The sequence below is a fragment of the Acomys russatus genome, chromosome 2, assembly GCF_903995435.1.
Source record: "Acomys russatus chromosome 2, mAcoRus1.1, whole genome shotgun sequence".
Lineage (NCBI taxonomy): Eukaryota > Metazoa > Chordata > Mammalia > Rodentia > Muridae > Acomys > Acomys russatus.
The window spans coordinates 20,509,758-20,535,864 of NC_067138.1; the positions used below are offsets into that span (position 1 = coordinate 20,509,758).

The 26,107-nt window shown below is 43.1% G+C and overlaps 1 protein-coding gene across 2 annotated transcripts in view; it reads left to right on the forward strand.

Annotated features, from left to right (window-relative positions):
- Nucleotides 1-26,107, forward strand: part of Slco5a1 (solute carrier organic anion transporter family member 5A1) — a 114,146-nt gene that overhangs the window by 44,284 nt on the left and 43,755 nt on the right. The window contains exons 2-4 of one of the 2 annotated variants that reach the window (XM_051158973.1): nt 6,240-6,372; nt 11,330-11,541; nt 25,036-25,200. In XM_051158973.1, coding sequence (XP_051014930.1) covers nt 6,240-6,372; nt 11,330-11,541; nt 25,036-25,200 — 510 coding nt within the window. The remainder of the gene's footprint in view (nt 1-6,239; nt 6,373-11,329; nt 11,542-25,035; nt 25,201-26,107) is intronic. The other variant, XM_051158979.1, reaches the window with a different exon arrangement.

The following is a 26,107-nucleotide window of genomic DNA, read 5'->3' on the forward strand; positions in this document are numbered from 1 at the left end:
CCTGGTTGTCCTGGACTTGCTTTGTAGACCAGGCTGGCCTCGAACTCACAGAGATCCACTGCTTCTGCCTCCTGAAGTGGTGGGAGTACAGCCATGTGCCACCAAGCCAGGTTGGAGGAATAGTTCTTAACTTTTTAGAAAACTGTTGAGTTGTTGTTTTCTTCTTCCTTTATCCTAGCTCACTAATAAAAACTGTGATGTACTTCAAAGAGGGAAAAAAACCAGGCTAACATTTATTGGCCTTGCTGACAGCTGTCCTTGGGGCTGTCCTGAGGCGCTGTCTGTGAATACTCACAGGTGGCCACATGGATGCCTTGAAGCCATAGCACACGTGGTAGCCTCCTTCTAGGTCCCATGTACCAATTAAGGGCAAATGGATGCTTCTGGATGCACTTGTACACTCTCTTTGATGGGACAAGTTATATTCTAAATAATTTTCAGATTTCTTGGAGAACACTTTTATAGGACAGTTTTAAAATTAATTAATTAATTCTTTTCTCGTATATTACATCCTGACCTCAGTTTCCCCTCCCACTTCTCCTCCTAGTCCCTTCTCTCCCATCTCCCGTCTCCCCTAGATTCCCTCCTCCTTGATTCCCCTTGAAAAGAGCAGGCCTCCCAGGGATAGCAACCATACACTGCAGAACAGGTTACAATAAGACTAGACACAAACACTCATATCAAGGCTGGCAGATGCAACCCAGTAGGAGGAAAAGGGTATAGGATGCTTAATGCGAATCAGTGATTGCTGTTAGGAGGAAAAGCAAGGGATCTATTTAAAGCCTTTGCCCCTCTTCTGCGTGACCCGAGATGCTCCCTGGGTGCCTTAGCAAGTGATAGACTGTTCCCTGACTGCTGTGGCAGCTGGTCTCTTCCTGTCACGTCTGTGTCAAAGTAATTAAATCTTAAAAAAAAAATCACTTCTCAAAATAACTGAGAATAAAGGGCCATTATTCCTGTACGGGCGAGTGGAAGGAATGTGGGAAGGGATATTTTCAATCCTGGTGCTCTGGTACCATGGAGTATGTTGGCAGTCTTCCGGGAACTTGGATGCAATTAGAATGAGAGTTAGTATCACTGCTGCGATACCACAGTGGAGGTGTGGGTTGGATTTCCATGCCTATCTCCAGTTGCTGTGACACTAAGCGTGCACTAGAAGTGTCTTCCCATCACTGTGTCCCATGCCAGGTTCAACTGGCCTTTGAGGAGCTCAGGACAAGTCTGGGGGCATGCTTTAAGGTGCAAGCCCAGATTCTGAGCCTGGACCTAACACACATTTGTATCTCATCCACTGTCAGCATCTGTTCTTGAGATTAGTGATGGCCTTGTGAGGCAGCTGAGAAGGTAAGTCCTGGTCCAGTAGGGACACAGGGAGCAGTGAGAAGCTGGAGGCAGGGAGCAACTTAGAAGAAGTTGATAAACAAAAGATTGAGTTCAGATGATGGCGTGGCAGCCCAGTCCAGTTACAAGAGGGCTATGACGCCCTGAGAAAACCCAAGCTAGGGAGGTTGGTGACCTGTGGAGGAGCCTAGCAAAGGCAAAAGCAAGGAGTCTGCAGCTGCAAACCACAGGGACCAACTCTGTGAGTCACATACTCTGAGGTGGGAGGAGAAACAGAAGGCTCACAAGAGTAGACAAGGAGACCCCAGGTTTTGTGCTGAAGGAGGGACACCATTTTATTCTTCTTGACATGGGGGCTGGGGAAACGCTGGAGGACGTGGCCACAGGTGATTTTGCCTTCTCTGGGCTCCACTGAGGTCTCCAGGGCCAGCCAGTTGGGAGCAGATGGACCGGTGTCCTGGCTTGTCTAGTGTCAGTGGTCACTCTTCAAAGACCCTAGATTTACAGGTTGCCGTTCCCCTGATGGGGTGATACGAGAGAGAACCATCATCGCAATTAACTGCTTATGCTGTATTTGAAGTTAACGGCTGAGACATGGCTCTACCTCCCACACAAGAGATTTTAGGACAACATAACATTTAGAGTCTGGCATGGTTTTACTGTTTGAGTCCAGATTTACAGTGAGCAGAAAGATGTGAAAAAAAAAATGTGTAGTTTGGCAAAGAAAAGCAGCGTGAGCTCATTTAAAGCTGGCAGGTAATTGAGAACAAAATAAAGGTAACTATTAAAGAGATTTTTTTTTCACAATTAAAGAAAAGCCTTGCCCTTTGCACTGGGACAGTAAGCTAAGTATCTGGAGGGCAAGACCTCACTCATGGAAAACTCCAGCATGTAGCAACACAAACTCATTTGGGAAACTTTCATTTAAGAAGAAAGTGCTTGAAAAGCAGAAGCCTAAATAGGGAGTGCAGGGCTTGCTTGACTCAACGAGACCTCCCCCTACAGCAATGTTTTCTCAGGTTCAGCCACCTGGATACTCAAAGGCTGTGGTGAAAAGGGACCAGGTTACATCTTGTGTTGATAGAAGAACTTGGGATCATCTCCTAGGTGGTACTTGGTTTGAAGTCATGTAGCGTGCTCGAGCTATAGGGTGATGGAAACCAAGGTTTCAGAGTGCTCAGCCACAAACAGAGTGTGTGCGTGGCCTTTCTCCACAAGACTCAGGAGCCATTGTGGAAGAGGGGAAGGGAGATGTGAGAGCCGGAGGTTGGAGCAAGACAGTGTCTTCTGGATATGTCAGGACTGCTGCAGCCACGAATTCACAGATGCTCAGGTCGCCTGCACAAGACCGGCACAAGATCAGGCCACTTGTCATTCTAGCTCAGGAGGTGGAAAGTGGTTCACAAGAAGCAATTCTTTTTTGTTTTGGTTTTAGTTTTTTTGGAGACAGGGTTTCTCTGTGTAGCCTTGGCTGTCCTGGACTCACTTTGTAGACCAGGCTGGCCTCGAACTCACAGGGATGCACCTGCCTCTGCCTCCCAAGTGCTGGGAACAAGATCCAATTCTTAACCAGGGAACTATTGAGAGTTGATTGTGTCTGGGTGAGGGAGAGTCAGTTTTTTGTAAGAGTGTAGCGAATGCCTCACACCGAAGAGTACATGGACAGCACAAATTGGCCTCACTACAGTATTTTTCCGACTATAAGATAGATGCACTTTCCCAGCAAAAGTGTGTGTGTATGTGTGTGTAATTAGGGTATGCCTTATGGTCCGATTGCTATTTTAACTGTTTTTCTTGTTTTATCGCTTTAAAAACTGGGTGCATATTATGGTCAGGTGCGTCTTATAGTCTGAAAAATACGGTATATTATTTTTTAAAATGTCAGGAAGTTGGGGGTAGAGATGTGGGAAGTGGATCTGTGAGGGGATAGGAGGGGGAAGTGAGAGTGAATATGCTCAAATTACATTGTATGAAATTCTCAAATAATTAATAAAAATATTATCTTTAAAAAGAAAAGATTAGAGAGCTAGCAGGAGGCCAGTGTCCGTTGCACTTTGAACTGCAGAGAGAACACTATAGACCACTTTCTTAAGCCACCAGTGGGGAGTGTTTGGAGGTTTTGGGTAGGAGGGTGAGTGGCATGAGTTTGCTTCTGCAGTGTTTCCCTAGAGGCCTGGGGGAGTGCCTTCAGTTAGTCAGTTAGGAAGCTGACTGAGCAGAGGGATTAACTTCTTCCCAGGGAAAGATTGCTTTGCTAAATGGAGCTGATTAGAGAATGCGCATGTGTTGAGGTAAGGCCAAGGTGTAGATCAGGGGTAGACTGCTTGCCCAACATACATAAGGCTTGGGTTGGGTACTCATCGTGATAAGCAAACAAACTAAAGAAGTGTGCATGCTTGAGTGTGTGTGTGTGTGTGTGTGTGTGTGTGTGTGTGTGTGAAAGAAAGAGTGAGTGTGCATGTTTGTGTATGCATGTGCATGTGTGTGCTCATGTACATGGATGTGTGCGTGTGCATGTGTGCATGTGTGAGCACAAATGTGCATGTATGTGCATACCTGTACGAGTGTGCATGCATATACATGTGTGCACATGTGTGTGAGTGTGTGATTGTTAGACTTCATGTGCTTGCTATACAATAAAAGCAAATGTTTCTTATTACGTCACCGGATTTTAAGTTTCATCTCTAGTTTATAAAGTACCTGAGGTTTTCTGGTGACATCCATTGGGTAACTGTGTGGGCTTGCTGCACACACATGTTCTTCTTCATACGTCCATGCCATTGTGTCCAGGTGTAAACAGCAGGGCCACAGGACCCTTTCCAGGTCTGTGTGTGCAAGACAGCTGCTTTATCGACAGAAGAACTGTTTGAGGCCAATGACTCATATTCCACTTTGGTCTCATTACAGTGTTAAGTTCTAACTGAGTGTGGCTTGTTCAGAGGTGTAAACAATTATTTTTATCTTCCTGTACATACAGGCATGTAAAAAAGTGCTTTCTAGTTTTGGCTGACAGTGGAGGCTGTAGACAGATCAATTATCAAGGTGTTTGTCAAAATCGTAATTTTATCAATGAGACACATGCTTCTGGAAGGGCGCCAATTACCTGAGGCTTGCCTCTATTCTTGACTTTCATGGTGAATGGAAGCACCCACAGTGGCTGGTTCTGTAAATGAGCACTGTGATTTATATTTGTAATGATGTGAAAGACGAGAGACACTATTAAATTGCTGGTTTGGCCTTATCTGTGATTTTAAGTAAGAGCAGTGACAATGTCAAAGTTTGTTCTGGTACAGATAATAAGGTAGAGTGAAGCCATTCTGATAATTTTCTGGTAAATATATGCTGTTTGGATGTTTAGGCATCCCATTTACTTGGTAATTACAGATGAACAATAATGGTAGAAACGAGAAGTGCTTAACACCAGTGTTTGCTATTCATGCCTTGCGTGCCGCAGTGACTTGAACGTGTTTATGGATTTGTCCCCAGGTATGAAGTCTGAGTAGGGAAACACAGGTCAGGGGTGTGTCAAGAGTCTTCAGTGACTTTCAAAAAATCCTGTATCCCACCTCAAGATTTCCAACTTGGCATTTCAGAATTCTAAATTATGGGAGTGAAAATACAACATGGAAAAATGAAGCAGAGGCAGGAATAGTGGCAAACACCTGTACCTCTATAACCTGGAGGTTAACACAGCAAACGGAACCTAAGCTCCAAGCTAGCCTGGGCTACCTCTCTGTCTCAAAAACCTAGCAAAATAATATTAATAACTGCTCTTTTTGTCAAAAATGTATTTTGAATCCAGTGGCTGCCTTTCTGATCTGTGTACAGTGAGACTTCCTCACGCAGCTCTTTAGACAGGTTCTAACAAGGTATTTTCTGGTCCATCTGTGGTTGATGCTGTCCACTTAAACCTTCTGAGTAATGCCATTTAGGGGTACTTCTTCTTATATTTTTGGTTGTGAGCCTAGCCTTTAGCAGCTGAGCCATCTCTCCAGCCCAGAGATACTTCTTCTTAAAAGTAACTTTCTTCTATCAGCAATGAACGAAAGGCATTTTAAAATCTCATTTGATTCTAAAATGGTAGTTAGCAGAAAATATTAGCAGGTGGTGGGCACTCGAACAATGCCTGCCAATTGAATGCTAGTTCAACTGAAACCAGCCTTCAGGACAACTCTGCCCTCCAGATTTGTCATCTTGCTAGAATCTTCCAGCTGTGACAAATGACACCCTCTGTTTTTCTTCTTGGCGAATCTTCCCTTCCCTTTTCTTCCCTTCCCTTCCCTTCTTCCCTTTCCTTCCTTTTCCTTCCCTTCCTTTTCCTTCCCTTCCCTTCCCTTTCTCTTGGTTAGCCTGATGACCTCATTCACTAGCCTGGGTCTCTACTCTCAAAAATAGAATTCAAATCCCTCAGCCAGCAACCCTAATGGAACTTATGACATAAAAAGTTAAAGACATGAAAGTAGAGAAGGAACTAAGGAAGAGGAGGGGGATTGGCCTGAAGGGAACAGAGGAGGTAAGGGGTGTAAATATGATAAAAATATGTCATGCGTATGCAGGAAAATGCCAAAATACAACATTATTATACACAACCAATATATTATAACAACAACAACAAAAAGACATTTTAAGTTAGGGGTTTTAGTGTGTGGCCTGGATACTCAGTTAAGTCAAGACAGAAGCCACTTCAAAGCTCCTTAAGTGACTCTGATGCTGAAAGAAGGCAGCAGGGAGGGGACAGTGCAGTAAAGGGCAAAGTGTGAAGGCCAGTGTCAGCAGGAACATGTCAGAAGGCAGCCACTGAATGCAGCTGTGACAAATTTGGTGTGACAGTAAGGCCAGAGAACTTTTAGCTCCTGTGTAACGTTGCTACCTGTCTCCTTTCCCCTCTGTCTCCTCAGCCATCATGTACGTCATGGGAGCACTTGGCCCCGCAGTAGGATACTTACTAGGTGGGCTGCTCATTGGCTTCTATGTCGATCCCAGAAGCCCTGTTCTCCTTGATCAGAATGACCCTCGTTTCATTGGAAACTGGTGAGTATTTTCCACATTCTTCGTTTCACCTCCTACTAGAGATGGCCAGTCAGCAGGACTCTGTAGTTATAATTTCCACAGCAAAGAGGGAAGAGGTAGCTAGGCCATTTCCTGTAAGAGATGGCAGGCGGGATAATCCCCCACAAACAGCATTCCTTTCTCTCCAGAGCTTAGTATGAAGACGGTGTTATCTTAGGTGAAGTGAGAGCAAGGTGGCCAGATTCAGAAGATGCTGATTAAAGTGGGGATCATGGCAGTTGACTTTGAAGACAGAGGGAGGGCTGTGAACAAAAGAATGAAGGCAGGGTTGCTAGAAGTCAGGAAGGAACGACGGCCTCTTCTTTAGCCTGACTTTCAGATGGCATGTGTAGACGTCTGAGGCCCAGATCTAGGAACTGATCCAGTGTGCTGTTGGAACTGATCCACTTGTGTTATAAGAGTCACTACATGGGTGACAGCTTGTTATAGCAGCAATAGGAAACTAACACAGAGGTGTTTGGGTCACCGTGTCTAAAGCAGAGTCTGGGAAGAGGGCATCTGTGACTCCGAGGGAACTTTCCTGGAAGATGGCTTTAACCATGTCTCCTGTTACCGTTTCTGTGCTGTAGAGAAAAAGACAGGTTCTATCCCACATAAGTTTTTATTGCTGTGATAAAACACTGACTGAAACTAACAAAGGATTCATGTCAATTTGCAGAGTATAAGTCCATCACTGAGGGGAGCTAAGGCAGAAACTGTTAAGGGGCTCGAAGCAGAAACTACCAAGGAATGCTGCTTGCTGACTCTTCCTGGCTCGCTCAGCTTGCATCCCTTCATAACTCAGGACCACCTGCCTAGAGGTGGGACCATCCACAGTAGGCTGGATCTGCCCCATGTGCATCATAGTTGAGAAAATGCCCATGGACTTGCACACACCCCACTTGGATGGAGGCGATTCTCCCATGGAGATTTCCTTCTTGCCTGTCCTCTCTGCCTCAGATCTCTGGCCCTACTTTCCCATTGCTCCACTCTGAGCAGATCTTTTCTTTTTGGAAATAGTTTGCTTCCCAGTGTGTTCTGTGCAGTTAGCTGTCCTCTCACTTGCTAGCCTTCAGGAGTCTTGCCACATAAGTGATGCTCAGGACTCAGGGGGAGTTTCAGTACTGGGTGGTCCACCATTCATCTGCGTTGCCAGACTTGAGTTCCAGTTTCTCAGTCCTCAACTGCAGTAAAACAGGTATTTCTTTATGACAACAAAGCCACTAACTGAAAACACTGGTGTCCCAGGTCCGTTTTGCAGATCAGTAGCAGGTCTATACCGATGGATTTTTCATCTCACGGCAAAACAATATTTGAGTATTGGAAATTGTGTGTGTCATATAATCATTTAGAAGCCCTACCCAACCTTATTATAGGATAAGAACCCCGCAGCTCTGTGGTTGGTGGGGAATATGCTTGACACAAATTGTCTAAGCAGCTAACAGATATTACCGAGGCCACTTGACCACTTTGGTTTTTATCTTAACCCTCACTGAAGCTATACAGACTAAGACCAAGGCAGACTTGGCCTAGAGAGTCTTTAAGTCACACCATGAAGAGGGACTTTGGCCAGTGGTAGGGGAATAATATGGGATGCTGAGGGCTTGATGGATACTGAAAAATCTTCTCTCAACCGTTTTCATTGCCGTTCTGGAATGAGTCAGAATAGACATAGTTTTTGTTAGAAAACACATCCCTAAGATATACTTATGAATGCCCAGTGTTTGCCCTGTGTCCTGCCTAGATCTCCTGAGGTGAGCGTGATAGGAAGGGAGTGCAGGGCTGGAATGCTGGAAGCGGCAATGAAGGATCAGAGGTAGGGAGGGTGGCAGAAGCCTTAGTCTGACTTGAGCCTCATGCTGTCATTTCCCGGTTTTCCAGTGGGCAGGCATTTATTCAACTGGTGGAACAGTGGTTCTGTGTGGAGCATGGCGCTGAAGCTGCATTCCTCTAGTGTGCCCCTAATACCAGCGTGGAGTTGGGGAGTTGACTTCTCTGTGCCTAGGTTGTAGGGTTGTGAGAAATGAGTTGGCTATGGAGAGCTCTCAGTTCTTCTGTTGTGGATGCCAGGCATGGCTGGTTTTTGCAGTTCAGAAGGGGCTTGAATGCAGGGTCTCTCACAAACCTGGCAAGTGCTCTGTCCCCATGATGCATTCCCAGTCTTTTCTTTTAGCCTTTTCATTTTCAGACCCAACCTCACCAACTTGCTCAGGCTGTCCTTCAACTCAATTGTAGCTAAGGCTGTCACTGAACTTGTGGCCCTCCTGCCTCAGCCTCCTGAGTAGTTGGGAACATTGACCTGGACCACCTGACCAAGGCATCTTCAGTGCTTTGAGTTTTATCAGTAGTCAGATACTTTATCTGTCCACTTGATGGCTTAATATTAATTCTATAAACAATTGTCAGTGTAAAACTGAGTCTGTTTTAAAATGAATTTGAATTTTTTTTCTGTTCAGTAGTCTTTCTGGTGATAGGTTTCTCATTGAATGCAGTATTTAGCATCAAGGATAAACTTTCATTAAATGGAGGCAGAAGGAGTGAAGGGAGAAATTATGCTGGTATTTAGTAGACTCTTACTGTGTGTCCAGCATTATACTAAGAGCCTTACACACATACTCATTTAAGGCTTTAACATCACACCCATTTCATAAGTCAGGAGTGGAGCCATTTGTGAGCCTATTGCACACCTTTGGCCCATCTGAATAATGGTTCGCAAATGGGATTTAAACATCTGGGCCTTTCAATGTTACCTTTAACTGAGTGTCTTTTTCCAACGTATGCCGGACATTCTCCTGTCATGGCTTCTCCGAGAGCAAGTCCTCTTCAGCAGTGCGTTCAGGGCTGTCATTATCTCATATTTCATATAGCTATTTCCTGAAGCTATTAAAGAATACGGACTGCTTTGCTTTGAGTCAGTCCCAGGCTGCCATGGTTTTATTTGCTTCCTGTAATTCTTCTCTTCTTCTGGCAGTACATTAGGGTGTAGCTCGAGGATTGGCAAAATAGCTTGATGGGGAAAGTTGCTTGTTATACAAGCCTGGTTACTTGAATTCACTCCCCAGAACCCATATCAAGGTTGAAGGGGAGAATTGATTCCACAAAGATGTCCTCTGACTTTCACACATGTCACATGGCGTGGGTACTACCCCCATATCAAAACACACTGGTATTAAAGAAACATCTGGAAAAAAGAAAAAACTTTTTTTGAATGATTGCATGAGATTATGCATCAGTACAGGCTAGGGAAAGGTTAGAAGTCCAGCCCTAGAGTATATTTACATTAAAAACAAAACCAAAGAAGCTACTGCATGCTAACTGCTGGTTTGGAGAGGCTATTTCATTAGGTCTCTTATGAGCATCATCTTATTTAAATTTGAGGACTCTCAGAAGCATTTTTTAAAACCATCTTTTCAGATGAGAAATTCAACTGGGAAAAGTAAAGTAATTCCCCCAAGATGTCATAGCTAGTAAGTGGTGAGGACAGGATCCAAACCCACCAAGATGTCATAGGTAGTAAGTGGTGAGGACGTCATCCGAACCCATATGTGTCTATGATGCAGCTCGGGAACATCCTGAGTCCACCGCCTGCCATCTCAAGGAGGGGGCATGTGAGGCTTAGCTAGTGACGAGGCCTGGGGAACGTTAATGCCAGAGGTCAAATGGGGGTGTACTACGGGTAGTGATTGATGAGGGCATGTGAACAGCCAAGTTCTGAAAGAGCCACGATGACCTAGTTTTGTTCCCCAACACTGCCACCATTTGGAAACCTTTTCTTTTTCAATTTATGTATTGAACACAAAATTTCAATCCCTAACCTGGCCAAACCACTAGATTGACAACAATTTACCCCTCCCCCCAGAAGCTTTCTGGCATACACACTACAAAAGAAGATTCAATCTCAGCTGCAAACCCTCTTGTACTTCTGGGAGGCTTTTTCTTACATCTTTGGCCTACAATGGCTTTAGGTTCTTCACGACAAAGATCAATTCTAAGTGTCCTGACGTCCATCATGTTGTCAAGTACTGTAAAGACTGGATAAGTGGAGGCAAGCAATGCATTGTGAAGCACTTGAGAAAGCATTTGAACACATCAGCAACCCAAAACACACTGGACATGAGGTTGGGGTCTAGCTTCAACCACGAGCATAAAAAAGACAGACAGACAAAACACATTTGACCTGAGCTTTTTGGTTTCTTTTAAGAAAAGAAACGGGGTGCATTGGGCAGTGGTGGCATAAGCCTTTGATCCCAGGACTTGGGAGGCAGAAGCAGACGGATCTCTGTGAGTTTGAGGTCAGCCCGGTCTATAGAGTAAGCTCAAGGACAGGCAGGGCTACACGGAGAAACCCTGTCTTTAAAAAAAAAAAAAAAAAAAAAAAAGGAGAAAAGAAAAAAAAAAGAGGTATCCTCAAGGCAAGGCATGGGCTTTTTTTTTTCATGGTTATGTTTTGTGTATCTAGTAAATTTTTTGTAGCTGGGTGTGATGGTGCATCCTTGTCATCCCTAGCACTTAGGACGTAGAGGAAGGCAGTCAGGAGAGTCAGTGTCACCATAAAATAATAATCAATTGAGGCCATTTTGGGTTACATGAGATTCAGGCTCAAGCAAAGCAAAATGAAACAAAAACTATTATGAAATGCACACTGTAGCAGAATTGACCATATTAGCAGATCCAGACTTCTTGAACGGCATTCTAATTAAGTTGTTAGTATAATGGTCACTATATAGTCTGAGCGTAATTATGAATTTTCCATTCATACCATAGAAAGGCAAATGACCTCTATTTTCTCTGTTTGTTCAATTTCCTTCTGCCTTGTAGTTGATGAAGGTAGCATGATTTCTCTGTAGTTTTATCCTGACAAACCTATTTCTCTGATTTGTTTTTGTTTTTACTCCCAAACTGAAGCCATAAATGCTACTCACATTTCCCAATTTTTTAGGTGGAGTGGATTCCTCCTTTGTGCCATTGCAATGTTTCTTGTGATATTCCCAATGTTTACTTTTCCAAAAAAGCTTCCGCCTCGACACAAGAAAAAGAAAAAATTTTCTGCTGATGTCGTTGATGACGATGATGTCATCAAGGAGAAATCAAATACGAGCGAGCAAGTGAACAAAAAAGTTTCTTCAATGGGCTTTGGAAAGAATGTCAGAGGTAAAGTATGTCTCTAAGTAAATACTGCTTGAGGCCAGTGCTCTGCCAGGTGGGGGTCCAAAGAGGTATGACTCAACGGTAGGGGGCAGTCCTGGGGCCTTGAGTGTGATGCTAAGCAGAGCCTGCAAATAGGAATTGTGTGGCTTCACACCAGTGTCCCTCACAGGTGTTTGGTGATGGCTGGCCAGATAAGTATTGGATAGGAGAGGAAGTGCTACAAGTGTCATTTTAGAAACTTGAGAGAATGGTCTTTTTGAGGGAGGTGGGAAACAGCAGGTTCAGGGAAGGGCAATGACACAGAGTGGCAGTTAGGAAGAGAGACAAATGAGAACCAAACATAGTGGCCACCCTGTAGGAGGTTTGAGAATCATTGCGTTAGGTCAAGAAGAAGCCCATCTCTTGAGGTAGCATTTGCTTTAATTGCTGATGTCTGATTTCTAACACTGTGATCACACTGGGTAAAGGCTGGTTGTTTTAGGGGAGCAGTATGGTAGCACGGGGTGATCCTTAGGTAATTATGAAAATTCACTAGGCAAAAATATTATTCTTTGGTGGCTCTACCAATTGTCACTGTATGGCTGTCCTGGGTGTTTGTGGATTGAACTGTCCTATTTTTTTCACTTTTATTTTTTATAAAAACAATGAGTTTGACATACATTTAATCCAAGCATTTGGGGGGACACAGTAGGGGGGGAGGGAAAGGACAGGGCAAGGTGATTTCTATATGGAGAGGCAGAGGCAGGCAGATTTTGAGGCCAGCTTGGTGTATATAGGGGGTTCCAAGCCAGCCAGAGCTAGGCAGTGAGACCCTGTTTTAAAAAGGAAAATGATAATAGTAACAACAGCAAAGAATTCATTAAAGTTAGATTAAACAATATAAAACCTAAACACCTTAAATTGCTCCTCAAAAGTCAGTCATGGCAATAAGCACTCCTTGTTTAAGGCGCCCGCAGTGACTCCCGTTCATTGTTGTCAGTCTTATTTCCTGAATTCTCCGAGTTCATCTTTGCATAAATTATAGAGCAGGGTGTTTATCAAGTGCTCATGATAAAATGACTGTGACATTTTGACTCTGCATACAGTGAGGCAGAGGGATGGGGTAAAGTTACTAAGGTGTCATAGAGTTGTCCCCACAGCCTAAGGATGATTGAAACCTACTTGTTAAGAGCAACTGTCTGATCTGATCGCCTTCCTTCCCCTGACTTTGTGACAGTGCGTTCTGTTGTAACTACCAAAATGACTTCGGGCACTCCAGCAACACAAGGGCATTCTCTGGATGCTCATGTGGCCTGAGCTCATGCAGGCCAGCCCATCCTTTTACAGCTGTATTATTGTATGGACCATTATGATAACCACACAACTGATTCTACATTGATTTCACTGTGTGTGTGTGTGTGTGTGTGTGTGTGTGTGTGTGTGTGTGTGTGTGTACATGTACAGATACCTTTGGAAGAGTCCAGAAGAGGGCACGGAGTCTCCTGGAATTCAAGTTACAAGTGGCTATGAGATGCTTGATGTGCTGGGAGTTCAACTTGGGACCTCTACGCAATCAGCACATACTTTTAACCACTGAGCCATCTCTCCAGCCCCCACAACTGGTTTTACAACTTAATTGAGATGATGAAGTTGGTGTTAAGTAACTTAAAACATACAAATACATTTAGAATCTTAATTTGGGGAAATACAGAGTAGATTCAAGGAAAGAGATAAAGGCATGGTTAGAAGTATTTACAGTTTATAAATTAGGACGTCAATGTGAAGTGTATCAGTTGGGTTTATTCATTATATTTTATACTGTATGTGTAGGAGTGTTTACCTGCATGCATATCTGTATGCCACTTGCATGCCTCCTGCTTGAAGAGGCCAGATCTCCTGGAGCAGAAATAACGCGTTTTGAGCTATGCACCAGGAAACTCACCCAGGTCCTCTGCAAGAGCAGAAAGTGCTAGTCACTGTTAAGCCATGTCTCCAGTCCCAGAGGCTTTTTCCAGATGCTTCAGCTGCCCTTTCTTTTTCATAGCTCTCTGCCACATTCTCTTCCCAATGTTCCTCAAAACTCGAGAGCTTTTTCTGGGGGGTTCTACCATCACATCAACATGAGAAGAATCTATTGTGGAACTTATGCCTTTTTTTTTTTTTTTGGTGGAATTTTACTTGCTACTTCATTAGTTTCTTTTATTGCAAGGGATTGTGGGTTTCTGAGTTTCCATACGTGCACACGTGTGTGTGTGTGTGTGTGTGTGTGTGTGTGTGTGTGTCCCCTAAACATGTTGTGGATTGTTGGTTTATGAGATCAGTTTCCACTCTGATTATCTTGCTCATATTTCTGGTGAATTCTCCTTTTCACCTCCTTTCTGGATTTGAATGAATGACCCCACATTTGTGTAAACCTCCTACATGGGACGTGCCACTAATTTATTATTCTACTTGTGCAAAATAGATTCTCTAGCTGGTTATAGATTGGGAGCTCAAGACAGAGTCTCATGCAGCCTAGGCTAGGCTTGAAGTCATTATAAAGCTGAAACTGCCTTTGGACCTCTGATCCTCTTCTCTCAACGTTTGACTGTTCAGATTATGAGCATAAGCCACCACCCCCAACCTTGGTTTGTTTTAATGGGACATACTGGAAATATCTCGCTAAAAATGTCTTAAACCACACTGATGCTGTTGGGATGATGTTTAATTAAGAAATTTGAATCAGTTCATTTATCTTATACACCTTAGAGTACCAACTGCAAAGCAGCTGTTGGAAGTGATATTCTAATATTTAATCCAGCCTGCAGAAGGACAAATACAACCTCTAGGGATGAACTCAGCCTTGGCGGAATTTACATTACAGAGCCAGGCTCCTGGGGGGAAGGTGTTACATCACAGAATGGTTTAGATTTCATTCTGAGTTAAGTCTGAATTTGAGTCCCACATACTCTTTTCTCTTGGTTTCTTTCGTCTTTATTTTATTTTATTTTTATGTCCATCAATATCAATCAGCTCCTCTTTAAAGAGGAGATAGACAGCTTAGCTATTGGTTTGTACTTCCTTAAAAAGAAAAGTGATTTAGGCTTCACAGAGTGGTGCCTTTTTGGTTTGTTGTATTTGTAGACAGGGTCTTGCTGAGTCACCGAAGCTGGCTTGAGACCCTGGATTCAGGTGGCCTCTTGCTATAGCCTCTTAAGTACCTGGGGCCAGCAGGACGTGCCACTCTGGGTAGCAGGGTGCCCCTTTAGAAGCTCTGTTGCTGAGAATGCTAGAAGAAGACCCATTTCACTTTCTACTTTTTGCTTCCCACTTTGATTCAGACATTGGAAAAATCTGACCCAGGTTCCTAGATTCTTATAAATTATGTAGAATGAGGCTGTTGTAAAACACCGCAGAGAGTAAAGCCAACATTTCAGTGTTGGCTGCATCGCCTTTCAGCAAAGAGATTAACATTGATCTCATCAAAATCTTAACAAAAATACTTAGATGGATCAATTTTCCTGTGGTTTGAGGCCTAGAATTTAAAAATCTTTTCCATTTAACTGAGCATCTTTCTGTATAGGAAAAAAAAATGGCGGCAGTTAATTTTCCTTTGTGCCTAGTTTTAATCTTAATCATTTGGCATTATTGATTTAACATAAATAGAATTTGCTTTAGCTAAAATTTTGTCTGTGTTGGTGTTCAATATGTTTATAATCATAGTCACATAGCGTCATTACTAGGAGGTGATGAGTTAACTTTAGAAGAATTATTAAAAATTACAGATTATTATTATTATTGTTGTTGTTGTTATCAAAGGATAATGGTAAGGTCTGGGAGACAGCTCAGGCAGTAAAGTGCCTGCTGAGTGAGCATGAGGACCTGGGTCTGGACCCCTGGAATCTATAAACTTCAAGTGTGGCAGTGCACACTCAACCCAGTTCTGGTGTGAGTGTGGTGAGGTAGGGATGAACCTAGGCAGATCCCATATGGTTTCAGACTTGGCTGTGGCCGGTATGAAATGAGTGAGCAGTATTTTTTCAGAATTCTCCGACAGGGCTGGGACAACGGGGGAAGCACAAAGAGAGCACGTTGTGAGCCACAAGAAGGCTAGGATGTGCCCCAGCTGTAGAAGCTGTGGATTTGATCCCCCAGCACCACAATAGAGCCATAAAGAGAAGATGAGACTGACTGAGGGTAGGAGACTGCATTTCATGGAGGGACACAGCCAACCTCCTGATCCCTGTAGAGGTGAGATAGTCAAGCATCCTGGTACAGCACGAAGTGCAGAGGATAGATGTGTTTGGAAATGCTGAATAGGTTTCTTGTGCTTGACACATTGAGCAAATATGGCAGACACATGGATGGTAAGGCTTGGGAGGTAGGTGTGTGTGTGCGCGCGTGCGTGTGTGTGTGTGTGTGTGTGTGTGTGTGTGTGTGTGTGTGTGTGTGCATGTTGAGGTCATATTCCTGAGGCACTCCAGCCTTTCTTGGAATTCCTTCCTCATTGGGAGCTGCCAAAACATTCTGAGAGGGACATCAGGTAGGTTAAAGGATGGAAGGAGAGGTCCAAGGAAAAGGTTGTGGACAGAGCCTAGGTGAGGTTCGCCGGGAAGACAAGGAAAAGACAGCCTGCTACACTGGCCCCTGCTTGCTTAAGTGCTTTTCATTCGGTTGCCAGAGGCACCTGGTAACTCTAACTCCTTAGTTCACAGAGGCCCTCTTCTCCCATCGCACTCAGAGTCACCTGTCCTCTTGGACTTCCTGGACCTAATCCCCGCCTGTATTTTCCATGCCATTCCCTTCTTTCAGTCTCATCTACAAACTGTGCTTCAACCACCGTGGGCTCATTGCTGCTCTGGACATACTCAGCTGCCATTCCTAGGCAAGGGATGGTCCTCTCCACAGTCCCTCGTTTGCTTCAGTATGTTTCTCACTGAGGCCTCCCTTAACGACTCAACCTACCTAAAAAAGAAGAATCTCCACCCTCCCCTTTGATGCTTCGGAGCTCCCACCCTTCTTTACTTCCGCCTCAGCTCTCATCACACACCGTGATGCTCAGGTCTATGGGAGATCGGCTCCAGGAAGACTCAAGCCTCTTGTGTGCATGTACATAGTGTTCACACAATCGTTTTTGACACCCTCTTACAGACTTTGGGTTGCCTCTAGATTTCTGATTAGCCCTTCGCAATATAAAGACCATGAGAATAGGCTACATTGTTTGTGGATGATGTTTCTGAAAGAAAAGTCACTGTTCAGCACAGATGAATTTTTTCCTGTTATTTTTCTCTGTGGTTGGCTGAGACCACAGGTGCAGAGCCCAGGGTGATTCAGGGCTGACTTGGACCTTCCTTGTGTCTTTGTCGTCATCTCAGTGAGAAAGCCAGCCCCACCATGGCAAGGATTTCCCTATCTTCTCCTCCCCATCACATTGCTGAGTTAGCCCCACCAAGTGGAACTCAGTAAATATTTAATGAATGCTTGTATTTATTTTAAGGTCTGAAGGCATTCAGACTCATCAAAATGGATCACTGTAATTTCTTATAATGTATCAACACGCCATTTTAAAAAGCACTGCATAAATCTCAAAAGCCACAGAGAGACAATAAAATACCAAGGAACCTTCACCCCAGCACGGAGCTCATTGTTAGCATTCAGACTGAATGAGCCCAGATCTTCTCCTACGCTCTCACCGTTTGTTTTTAACTCTGCTTTGTGAAGGCGCTGGTAACCCAGGGCTCTTCCTAGTATGGGTTGCAGGATGAAAATTTCTACTGAAATTTTAGGCGGAAAATGTTGCTCAGCTGTAGAATGCTTGCTTAGCATGTTCAAGACTCTGGGCTCCATGCGCGCGTGTGCACGCGCACACACACACACACACACACACACACACACACACACACACACACACACCTAGCTTTAAAATAACCCCCTGGACACTTAAATGAGCGAATGGTTGCGAGAAAGGAAGAAAGGTCGTTTCTGTGGGATGTGACAGCTGACATGGGAATGGGGGTGAGTTAGTTGCTGGGGCCAAATACCCGACAAGAAGGACAAGAAGCAACCTGAAGAAAAGGGGGTTTAAAGGGGCTTAATTTTGACTCATAATATGGAAGGCTGCTGTCTGTTAACGTGGTGGTGGTGGGGGCATGGAGCATGGCAGCAGGAGTGTGAGGCAGCTGGTCACATTACACCTGTAGTCAGGAAACAGAGAGAGGAATGCCTGGGCTCAAGCTGTTCTTGCCTTTGTCCTCTCCCCTCCCCTCTCCTTCTCACTTCTCCTCTCCCCTCCCCTCTCCTCCACTCCTCTCCCCTCCCCTCCCCTTCCCTCCCCTCTTTCTTGCTTTTCCTCTCATTTCCCCTCTTCCCCTCCCCTCCTCCTGTCTTCTCCCCTCCCATCCTTTCCTCTCCAGTCTATCCTCTTCCCTCTCTTCCCCTCCCCTCTCCTCCTCCATCCTCTTCCCTCTCTTCCCCTCCCTTATGCTCCAGTCTGTCTCTGTCTTTCTCTCCCTAGCCTGTAAGATGGTCCCTCCCTTATTCAGGATGGGTCTTCTCATCTCAGTTAAATAAGCCTTCCTGGAAATAGCATCACAGATAAGCTTGGGGGCGTGTCTTCTAGGTTAAGTCTAAATCCAGTCATGCTGACAGTGATGAGTGACCACCACAGACAGGGAGGGAGATGCATCATGATTTCAGGCTCAGCTAACAGGCACAGGAGTTAGCAGGAAGAGAGAGGCAGAAGGACAGATTAGAATAGGAATTTCCAGAAGCTACCCATCCTTAGAGAGTGTGGCCTTTGTTAAGTGTTGCAAAGAAAGTAAAGCATTAAAATGTCAAGCCAAAGTTTCAACCCAGCAAGTGGGTTCCCAAACGCTGCAGCGTGGGCCACACGGCCTTGGTCCTCTTGTGTATGAGCTTCACTGGGCTGCACTTATTTGTGTTTTGTACCTTTAACTGAAGGCTGTCGTTGGGTTCCCAACACTTGCCCGAGGATGGGTTCCCAGCGCCCTTTTCAGAAGCCTTTTCCTGCACAGTGGTACTCAAATTCATCCTCTGTTAGTTTCTCCAAAAACCCCCAGGATTCCTGATTCAGGGGATCTTGGCTTTAGCATCCTTTTGTTTGTTTTCTAGACAGATTTTCTCTGTGTGTGGCCCTGGCTGTCCTGGAACTCACTTTGTAGACCAGGTTAGCCTCAGACTCACCTTCATTCCCTTGATCCTTTCTTTGTTTTGTTGTGGCAGGCCACCCCCTTTTTTATTAGGACATATTAATTAATGATGTGCTAAAAGGCAGGTGACAACAGGCTGGGGGAAGAGTCCCTAAGGACGAAAGCTCTCAGTTTTGTAGCCAGTGCAAACTGAGTGTGGAGTTACACACACGGGGAGTTTCCGTTTAGAAAGCCGGATGACAATGCTCATTGGTGCTCAACTGAAGCAGCAAGGGCGTGCTGTGGCCTGTTGATTCTTACCGATGACTTTGGGACTGACATTTCCATTTATGTCCACGTGTCTGTAGTTGAGTGGCTCAGCGATTCTTCACCTAGGCTGGAAGATCAGTGCAGGTGCTGTACACAGTGCCTTGGAGGGCGGCTCAGGACTTAGAATACTCTAGTGGGGTCTTATATTTGGGGAGCCCCTGGGATCATTGGTTTCAAAGATAATGCATTGGAAGTGGAGATGAGACTTGTCTCATACTACAAGGTAAATCTGATGCTGGTTGGTGTCCCTCCCGGGTTTTTGACTCATCCATGGATTTAGAAGTACAGTAATGGTAAGTGAAATAAATGGCGTGTGTCATACATCCAGAACTTGTCAAAGAGGGAGCCAGATCTCCATGAAGAAAGGTTCAAAAACTGTTCTAAAGTGATTTTAATGTATAGAGATAGTGACTGATGACATAGAGGCCAATGCCACTGAGGGGCTATCACACCTTGCAGAGCCTTAGCTGTGGAAGGCAGTGGGTTTGGCCAGGAGGCAGAGATAGGAGTAAGGCCAGAAGCTAGGTCAAAGACATTGTTGGTATTTCCTTGGGGAAGTGAAATTTAAAGAAAAAAAAAAGAAAGAAAGAATAAAATTGATAAGTTGTATTTACTTTTGGAAAAATGAGACAGAGGAGCATCGACCTGGAAGCTGAATGTCAGCAGAAGGAAAGAAGCATACAAGCAGATGCTAGGGAAGGGATTTTCTTGCAACTAAAAAAATGAAAAAATCAGAATGTACATGGATGGTTAAAATATGCTGTAAGTAGCATCAAGTATTTAGCGTTCATACTCATGGATTTGAATCTTGAGGAAAATGTCAAGTTAAATTATGGATTGCCTAGTAATAGCAACTAGCATGTCAAAATCCTCGGGCTGCCACTTATAGAAGCGATTGATTGCCCTGTTACTTATAAGTGAAGCTTACAAAGACCTCTCCCATTTATGTGCTGTATAAACAAAATACTAGGGTCTCTGAATAGCATTTTAATTATTCATCAATGGAGTTTTTATTTGCAATCTTATCTAAACATCGTAGGAATGTTTTAGATTTATTTTATTTATTTTTAAAAATGAAGTTTGTAGGTTAGGAGAGGAAGCGGAAGGCTTCTTCAGCTTCAAAGAGTTGCCATTCAGCTGAGTATGGGCCAGCCCTCAGTGCGTCCCATGTGCCTGCTCCACAGACCCCCATCACTTTACCACTCACGCTCTCTGAACTTAGCCATTCCCCATAAAGAAAGGGTGTCCCCATGCCACTCATTTCATTTTATCATACACAGATATTATTTTTAATATACATTGCAGTTGCAATGTAATGAAGAATAGTAGTGAATACATGCACCCTAAGGATATTTTGGTGCCTCCTGTAGGAGCGTGATAAACTCCACTGTGGCTTTAGCAGGCACAGCTACGGTGAGGTGAGTGACCTTTAGTGTGGCTATGTGCACACAGTTCTCTCAGTAAAGGGATGTATTTCCCACTAAGAGCAAATTCTCAGCAAGTGCCCCTCTTCCCCTTGAAATGATGGTTGCACCTTCGTCTTTGCTGCAAGTGACTGTCATTAGAAGCTTGCTGCTTTCAAACACGTTAGTCTGACAGATGCTTCAGACTATAGCCTTACTTAAAACATTCATGTGTGTCGGAACCTGCTTGCCAGATGGTTGGGTCATGACAAGCATGCCAACGTCTACTGTTTACAAGGCTTCAGAGAAGAGCCAGCTGTAGTCCCATCTGCATGGGGATTGATCAGTCTCTCATGAATGACATCCCTTGTCAATTGCCACAAGAATGCCCTCATACCACATCTCAGCTTTTCTAAAACTTTAAAGATTTGGGAGCCCATTGAGAGAACCCAATCTGATTCCTTGCAGCATATCCCTTTTGTGCATAGAATGCAATTGATCTCTTTGTGTAGATGTGCTGAGATGACAGGGCCACCCGGACTGCCATTGACATCTGTCTGGAAGGAGCAAAGGACCTACCAACACTGTTAACATGTCTTTTTTTTTGAAATATTTAATTAATTTATTTATATTACATCTCAATGGTTATCCCATCCCTTGTATCCTCCCATTCCTCCCTCCCTCCCATTTTCCCCTTACTCCCTTCCCCTATGACTGTGACTGAGGGGGACCTCCTCCCCCTGTATATGCTCATAGGGTATCAAGTCTCTTCTTGGTAGCCTGCTATCTTTCCTCTGAGTGCCACCAGGCCTCCCCATCCAGGAGACGTGGTCAAATATGAGGCACCAGAGTACGTGTGAAAGTCAAACCTCACTCTCTACTCAACTGTGAAGAATGTCCTGTCCATTGGCTGTTAGCATGTATTTTACAAGTCTTTTTCTTAAAAGAAAAAATCAAACCAGGGTCTCAATATGTAGATCAGAATGACCTCTAATTCACAGAGATCTAGCTGTATCTGTCTCCTGATTGTTGGGATATAAGGTGAATACTTCTGGACTGGCCATGAGTGTTTAATTAATTAACTAATTTAATTTATTCACTTTAAATTCCAGTGGTAGTCCCTCCCTCTTCTCCTCCCAGTCCTACCCTCCTTCTCCTACGTCTTGCCCCACAAGTGTTTTCTAAGTATTGTCCACTTTATATTACATTTTCTTGAATGTGCTTTGTGTTGTATGTTTCTTCCTACATAACATCTATGTAATGTAGAAGGCATCTCTTGGTTTTAATGTTGGCTTCTCCTTAACACTGAGTTTGTCTTGGCAGTACACATTTTTTCTTTACTTGCTAGGTTGTCTTGTCAGCACTGGATTAGAAAACTTTTCTTAGTAACAGATGATCAAAGCCTGACCGTCATTATCTTTACTCAACACCCCTCTCGCATGATCTTCATGGGACCTTCGCCTGTAAAACAACACACTACACATAGCATCAAGGAATTAATCTAAAATATAGTCTCAGCATTAAAAATCAGATACTGGATTGCAAATCTGTAGATTTAGTAACTCTCTGACTAACTCACTTGTTGCGGCTATGCTTTTGAAATAGTTTTGGATATAGATAAAGGCTGCAGGAAGGCACTCCGAGTCCTGGTTACTTGGTGCCTCATGTTGAGTCTCCAATAATCAGTATTCCCTGGAAGTTGCAGGCATATACTTCCCCACTCCTCCTACTGCCCAGTGTTTTCCCTAAGTGCAAAGATACTGTTCTGCATGACCACTGGGCAGCCATCAAAACTCAGAAATCTGCAGGGAACTATTTCCACTATCTAAGCCCACAGACTTGTGTCTCCAAAGATGCCCTGTAGGTTCAAGGTCAATCTTGGATCGTAACGTGTTTAGTTTTTGGGTCTCCCTCAGTCTTGGTCAGATTCTTATCTTCCTTTTCTTCAACTTTAACCTTTTCTTAAAAGGACAGGCTGTTATCTCCATAGCGTATTCCTTGGGGTTTGGTGTACTTTTTATGTACTAGTTTATGTACTTTTTAAGGCATATGAAAGACTATGAAAAATACACTCTACCGGGCAAATAGTATTAATTTGCCTAATAATCTGGAAGACTAACCCTGTATAAGGATGCTTTTGCTAGGTTTCTCCAGGCAAAGGTAGGATACAATAAATCTATGCATAATTTATAAATTATTGCCTTATTGGGGAATATTTTGAGGCTACATAAGATTGATGAACTCCCATTCTTCATATTCATTATGCTTTGTGATGTCACCATGAACACCAAATAAGTAAGCATGGAAGTGTTGTTTCCAGAGGATACACAGGCATTCTTCTGTCACAGTGTGATCAGCAGCTCATCTGAATGTGACTTCATTTTGTGTTTAAACGTCTGCTGCCATTGATTCATTAACTTTGAGATTATGGCAAATGCCTGTAACTTGTGTCTGGAGTAAGCATCTTTGATGCTTGTATTTTCTCCTGAGCTCATTCCTCGCAGCCACCTGCATTTTGGGACACCATGGGTGACCCCTTTGTGGCTTCTTATTATGCATATACTTACATGTAGACACACACAATACCAGCAGTCAACAATAAATATATTATAAAATGAAAAACCAAATTGAGATGGTGTGACACAAGTATTATCGCTGTGTTTTAAGCTTCTTGTCTTCTAGAAGTTTTAGATTCAATATTCTGCCTTTTAACATGCCAGCTAAGTGAGAATCTTTGAATGTTAATAATCTTAATTTACTAACTTTGAAATTAGGTATATGAGATTTTAGTTTAATGTTTATAGGGAAAAATTGTAAAATGGTTCAGTTGTTTTTCTCTGTGTTTATCCTTGCTAAAGGTCGAGTTTACACATTAGCTTTCACCTTAAAGTCTTAAACCTCACAAGGATAGATGAGACTTTTACATTACATTTAACTTTATTTTGAAACGATGTTGGATAATTCTCTCTTTACTTCATGAGTTTTAGATTTTGGTAAGTGGGAGGCTGTGAAATGTAGTGACAATAAAAGTTGGCTAACACTAACGAAATGGCTTTAACTATGTTGTGATGTAAGAGATAAGTGTTTTCCAAGATGATCTTTCCCATGGAGGCACAACAAGTTACAAATGTACATCTATTGATTCTGTAAAACCAACCCCCCCAAAAAAACCAAAACAAACAAAAACAAAACAGAAGTTTATGGGATACAGAGTTTTCTTTTATTCTTCTCTCAACCTTGGTCATTGCTGTAGAACTTAAGTCCTCAGCTATTTGGTATTAATGTATTAAGAAGTCCTCATCTGTTTTCCTATAAATGTATCCTTTTGGCTTGCTTTATTTTTACTTAAATATGACTATATTCACATATTTGTGCATGTTTCTGTTGCTTGATTTACTTTATCAATATTACTTTTTGTAATTATTCTGTGCTAGCGCATACAGCTGTTTTATTTTTATGCTGCCTTATAATCAATTACATGGCTATACCATCATTTGTTTAAGCATTTGCCATCAATGGCTCCCATGTTTTTATATCATAAAGGATGTTGTATCTGCAGCACATTCTGTGAGATAAATAGACCTAAGGATGAGATCTTCCTCCTTGAGAGGTTGTCCAGAAGGTGCTGAGCATCATCTCTGGGTTCTTTATCCCCTTAGGATGTCATGGCCTTTTGTTTTTAAGTCCAAAGCACCTGGGAATGCCTGACTTGCCATTGCTTTAGCTATGAATATTTTGTTTCCTAAACAAGGCCAAAAAATCAGATGTCCACCACCAGCCATCTATTGCACTGCTTTGAGAATCTGCAGTGTGGGACCAAAGACATCCCAGTTCTGCAATGCATCCTGGGCTTGAGATGGCTCAGCTGTTAAGAGTGCTTGTTGCCTTTCCTGAGTTCAGTTCCCTGCTCCCACTTGCGGTGTCTCCAGTAACTCTAGCTTCCTAGGGCACCCACATACATCTAAGCAAACATTCTCTCTCTCTTTGTCTGTCTGTCTGTCTGTCTGTCCGTCTGTCTCTCTCTCTCTCTCTCTCTCTCTTTCACACACACACAGTAAATAATATATTGAATTCTATAAAGAGAAATGCATCTTCTCAGGATAGTGGTAGCTGGGTGAACTGGAAACTATAATGTAGGATTAGCTCACAAGTACTTTGCATATTAAAGAACCTTTAGGGATCTTAACAAAAACTGTGCTTTAATTAATGAAAAGGGCAAATAATTCACTTTAAACAATTAAAAAAAATAGGAGTCATAGGCTGGATACTGTTTATCAAGACACTAGTGTCTGGGTGTGATTTTTTTATGCTATTTCTTTCACTGATCTGGTTGAAAATTAGGAAACCCAGCTCTAAGGACAGAGTTGGTTTCAAGCATCATCAGAAGCAGGGCAGTGTTGGCGCAATCTTTTAGTCCCAGCACTCAGCAGACAGAGGCAGGTGGGTCTCTGAGTTCGAGGCCAGCCTGCTCTACATAGTGAGTTCCAAGACACCAGGGCTATACAGAGAAATTCTGTCTCAAAGCCCTCTCCTCAAAAGAAGCTTTCTGTTGTTACCTTGTGCAAAAGTTATTTTCAGTTCATACAAAAAAGCTCAGTTTTCTTTTGTTTCCCATCCATTGTTTATAACATTCATGTATCATTTTTGTCATTTTGTAGACCTACCAAGAGCAGCTGTCAGGATCTTAAGCAACATGACATTCCTTTTTGTGAGTTTGTCATACACAGCTGAGAGTGCCATTGTCACTGCTTTCATTACCTTCATCCCCAAGTTCATCGAGTCACAGTTTGGTACCCCAGCTTCCAGTGCCAGCATCTACACTGGTAAGGCACGGCCACTAGGGCGACTTGAAAACATGCTCATTGTGTCCGTAGGTTGGAGTGGAGTGAGTGGTGGCGCAGTCCTGTGTCACACCCAAGTCTTCACCCAGGGCAGTGCCAGCTCCTGCTGCCTTGGGGATTGTGGTGGGATGTGCTTTCTTTCTTTGATTTTGATTATATTCATGGGATATATTTACTAACTGTGTTTTGAAAGGGGAGAATGCTGCATATTCATGGGTTTTGGTCGATCTCAATTAAAATAAAATGAGCAGTGAGATTCAAATGTATATTTGCGGATTAACATGGACCTTAAAATGTTAAGTGAGTAAGTTGATGGTGTAAAAATCCTGATCATTCCACATTATCAGGATTTTCCATTCACAAACTTGCATAGGTTTCAATTGAATTACTGGAGATGCATGACATTTAAAAGGATGTTTTTATGAACTTTATTTTAGATTTTTTTTTTGGTCAGGTCAAGCTGACTTTTTAGAAGTTTTTTTTTTATCTGAGTGCTTGTAGGGCCTACCACTCAAACGTTATTTGACAGTAAATATGACACAGCAATGTGGGAAAACTGATTCTCAGATATTGGGGAAATTACAGTGTTGTGTAATATTCTAAATACTTTCTTTTGTGGTATTAAAGATGGCCAGTGTCTCCATCTGCAGATAGCTTAATTTATCAACAAAAGATAAGTAAATATTTTTGAATAGTAAGCTTTCACCTAGCTTGGTGTCCTGCCTTTTCCTATTCCTACATATAAACCGAGCGGGCTTGAATTATCTAAAAATAAACAGGAAAAAAATTTAGGTCTGGTAAAAAGAGAAGTTGATTTGAAATATCTGGTAATCACTCTGCTTCCTCTTGTATATAGAAAGGCACAAAAAAAAAAATGGTGTATGTCCAG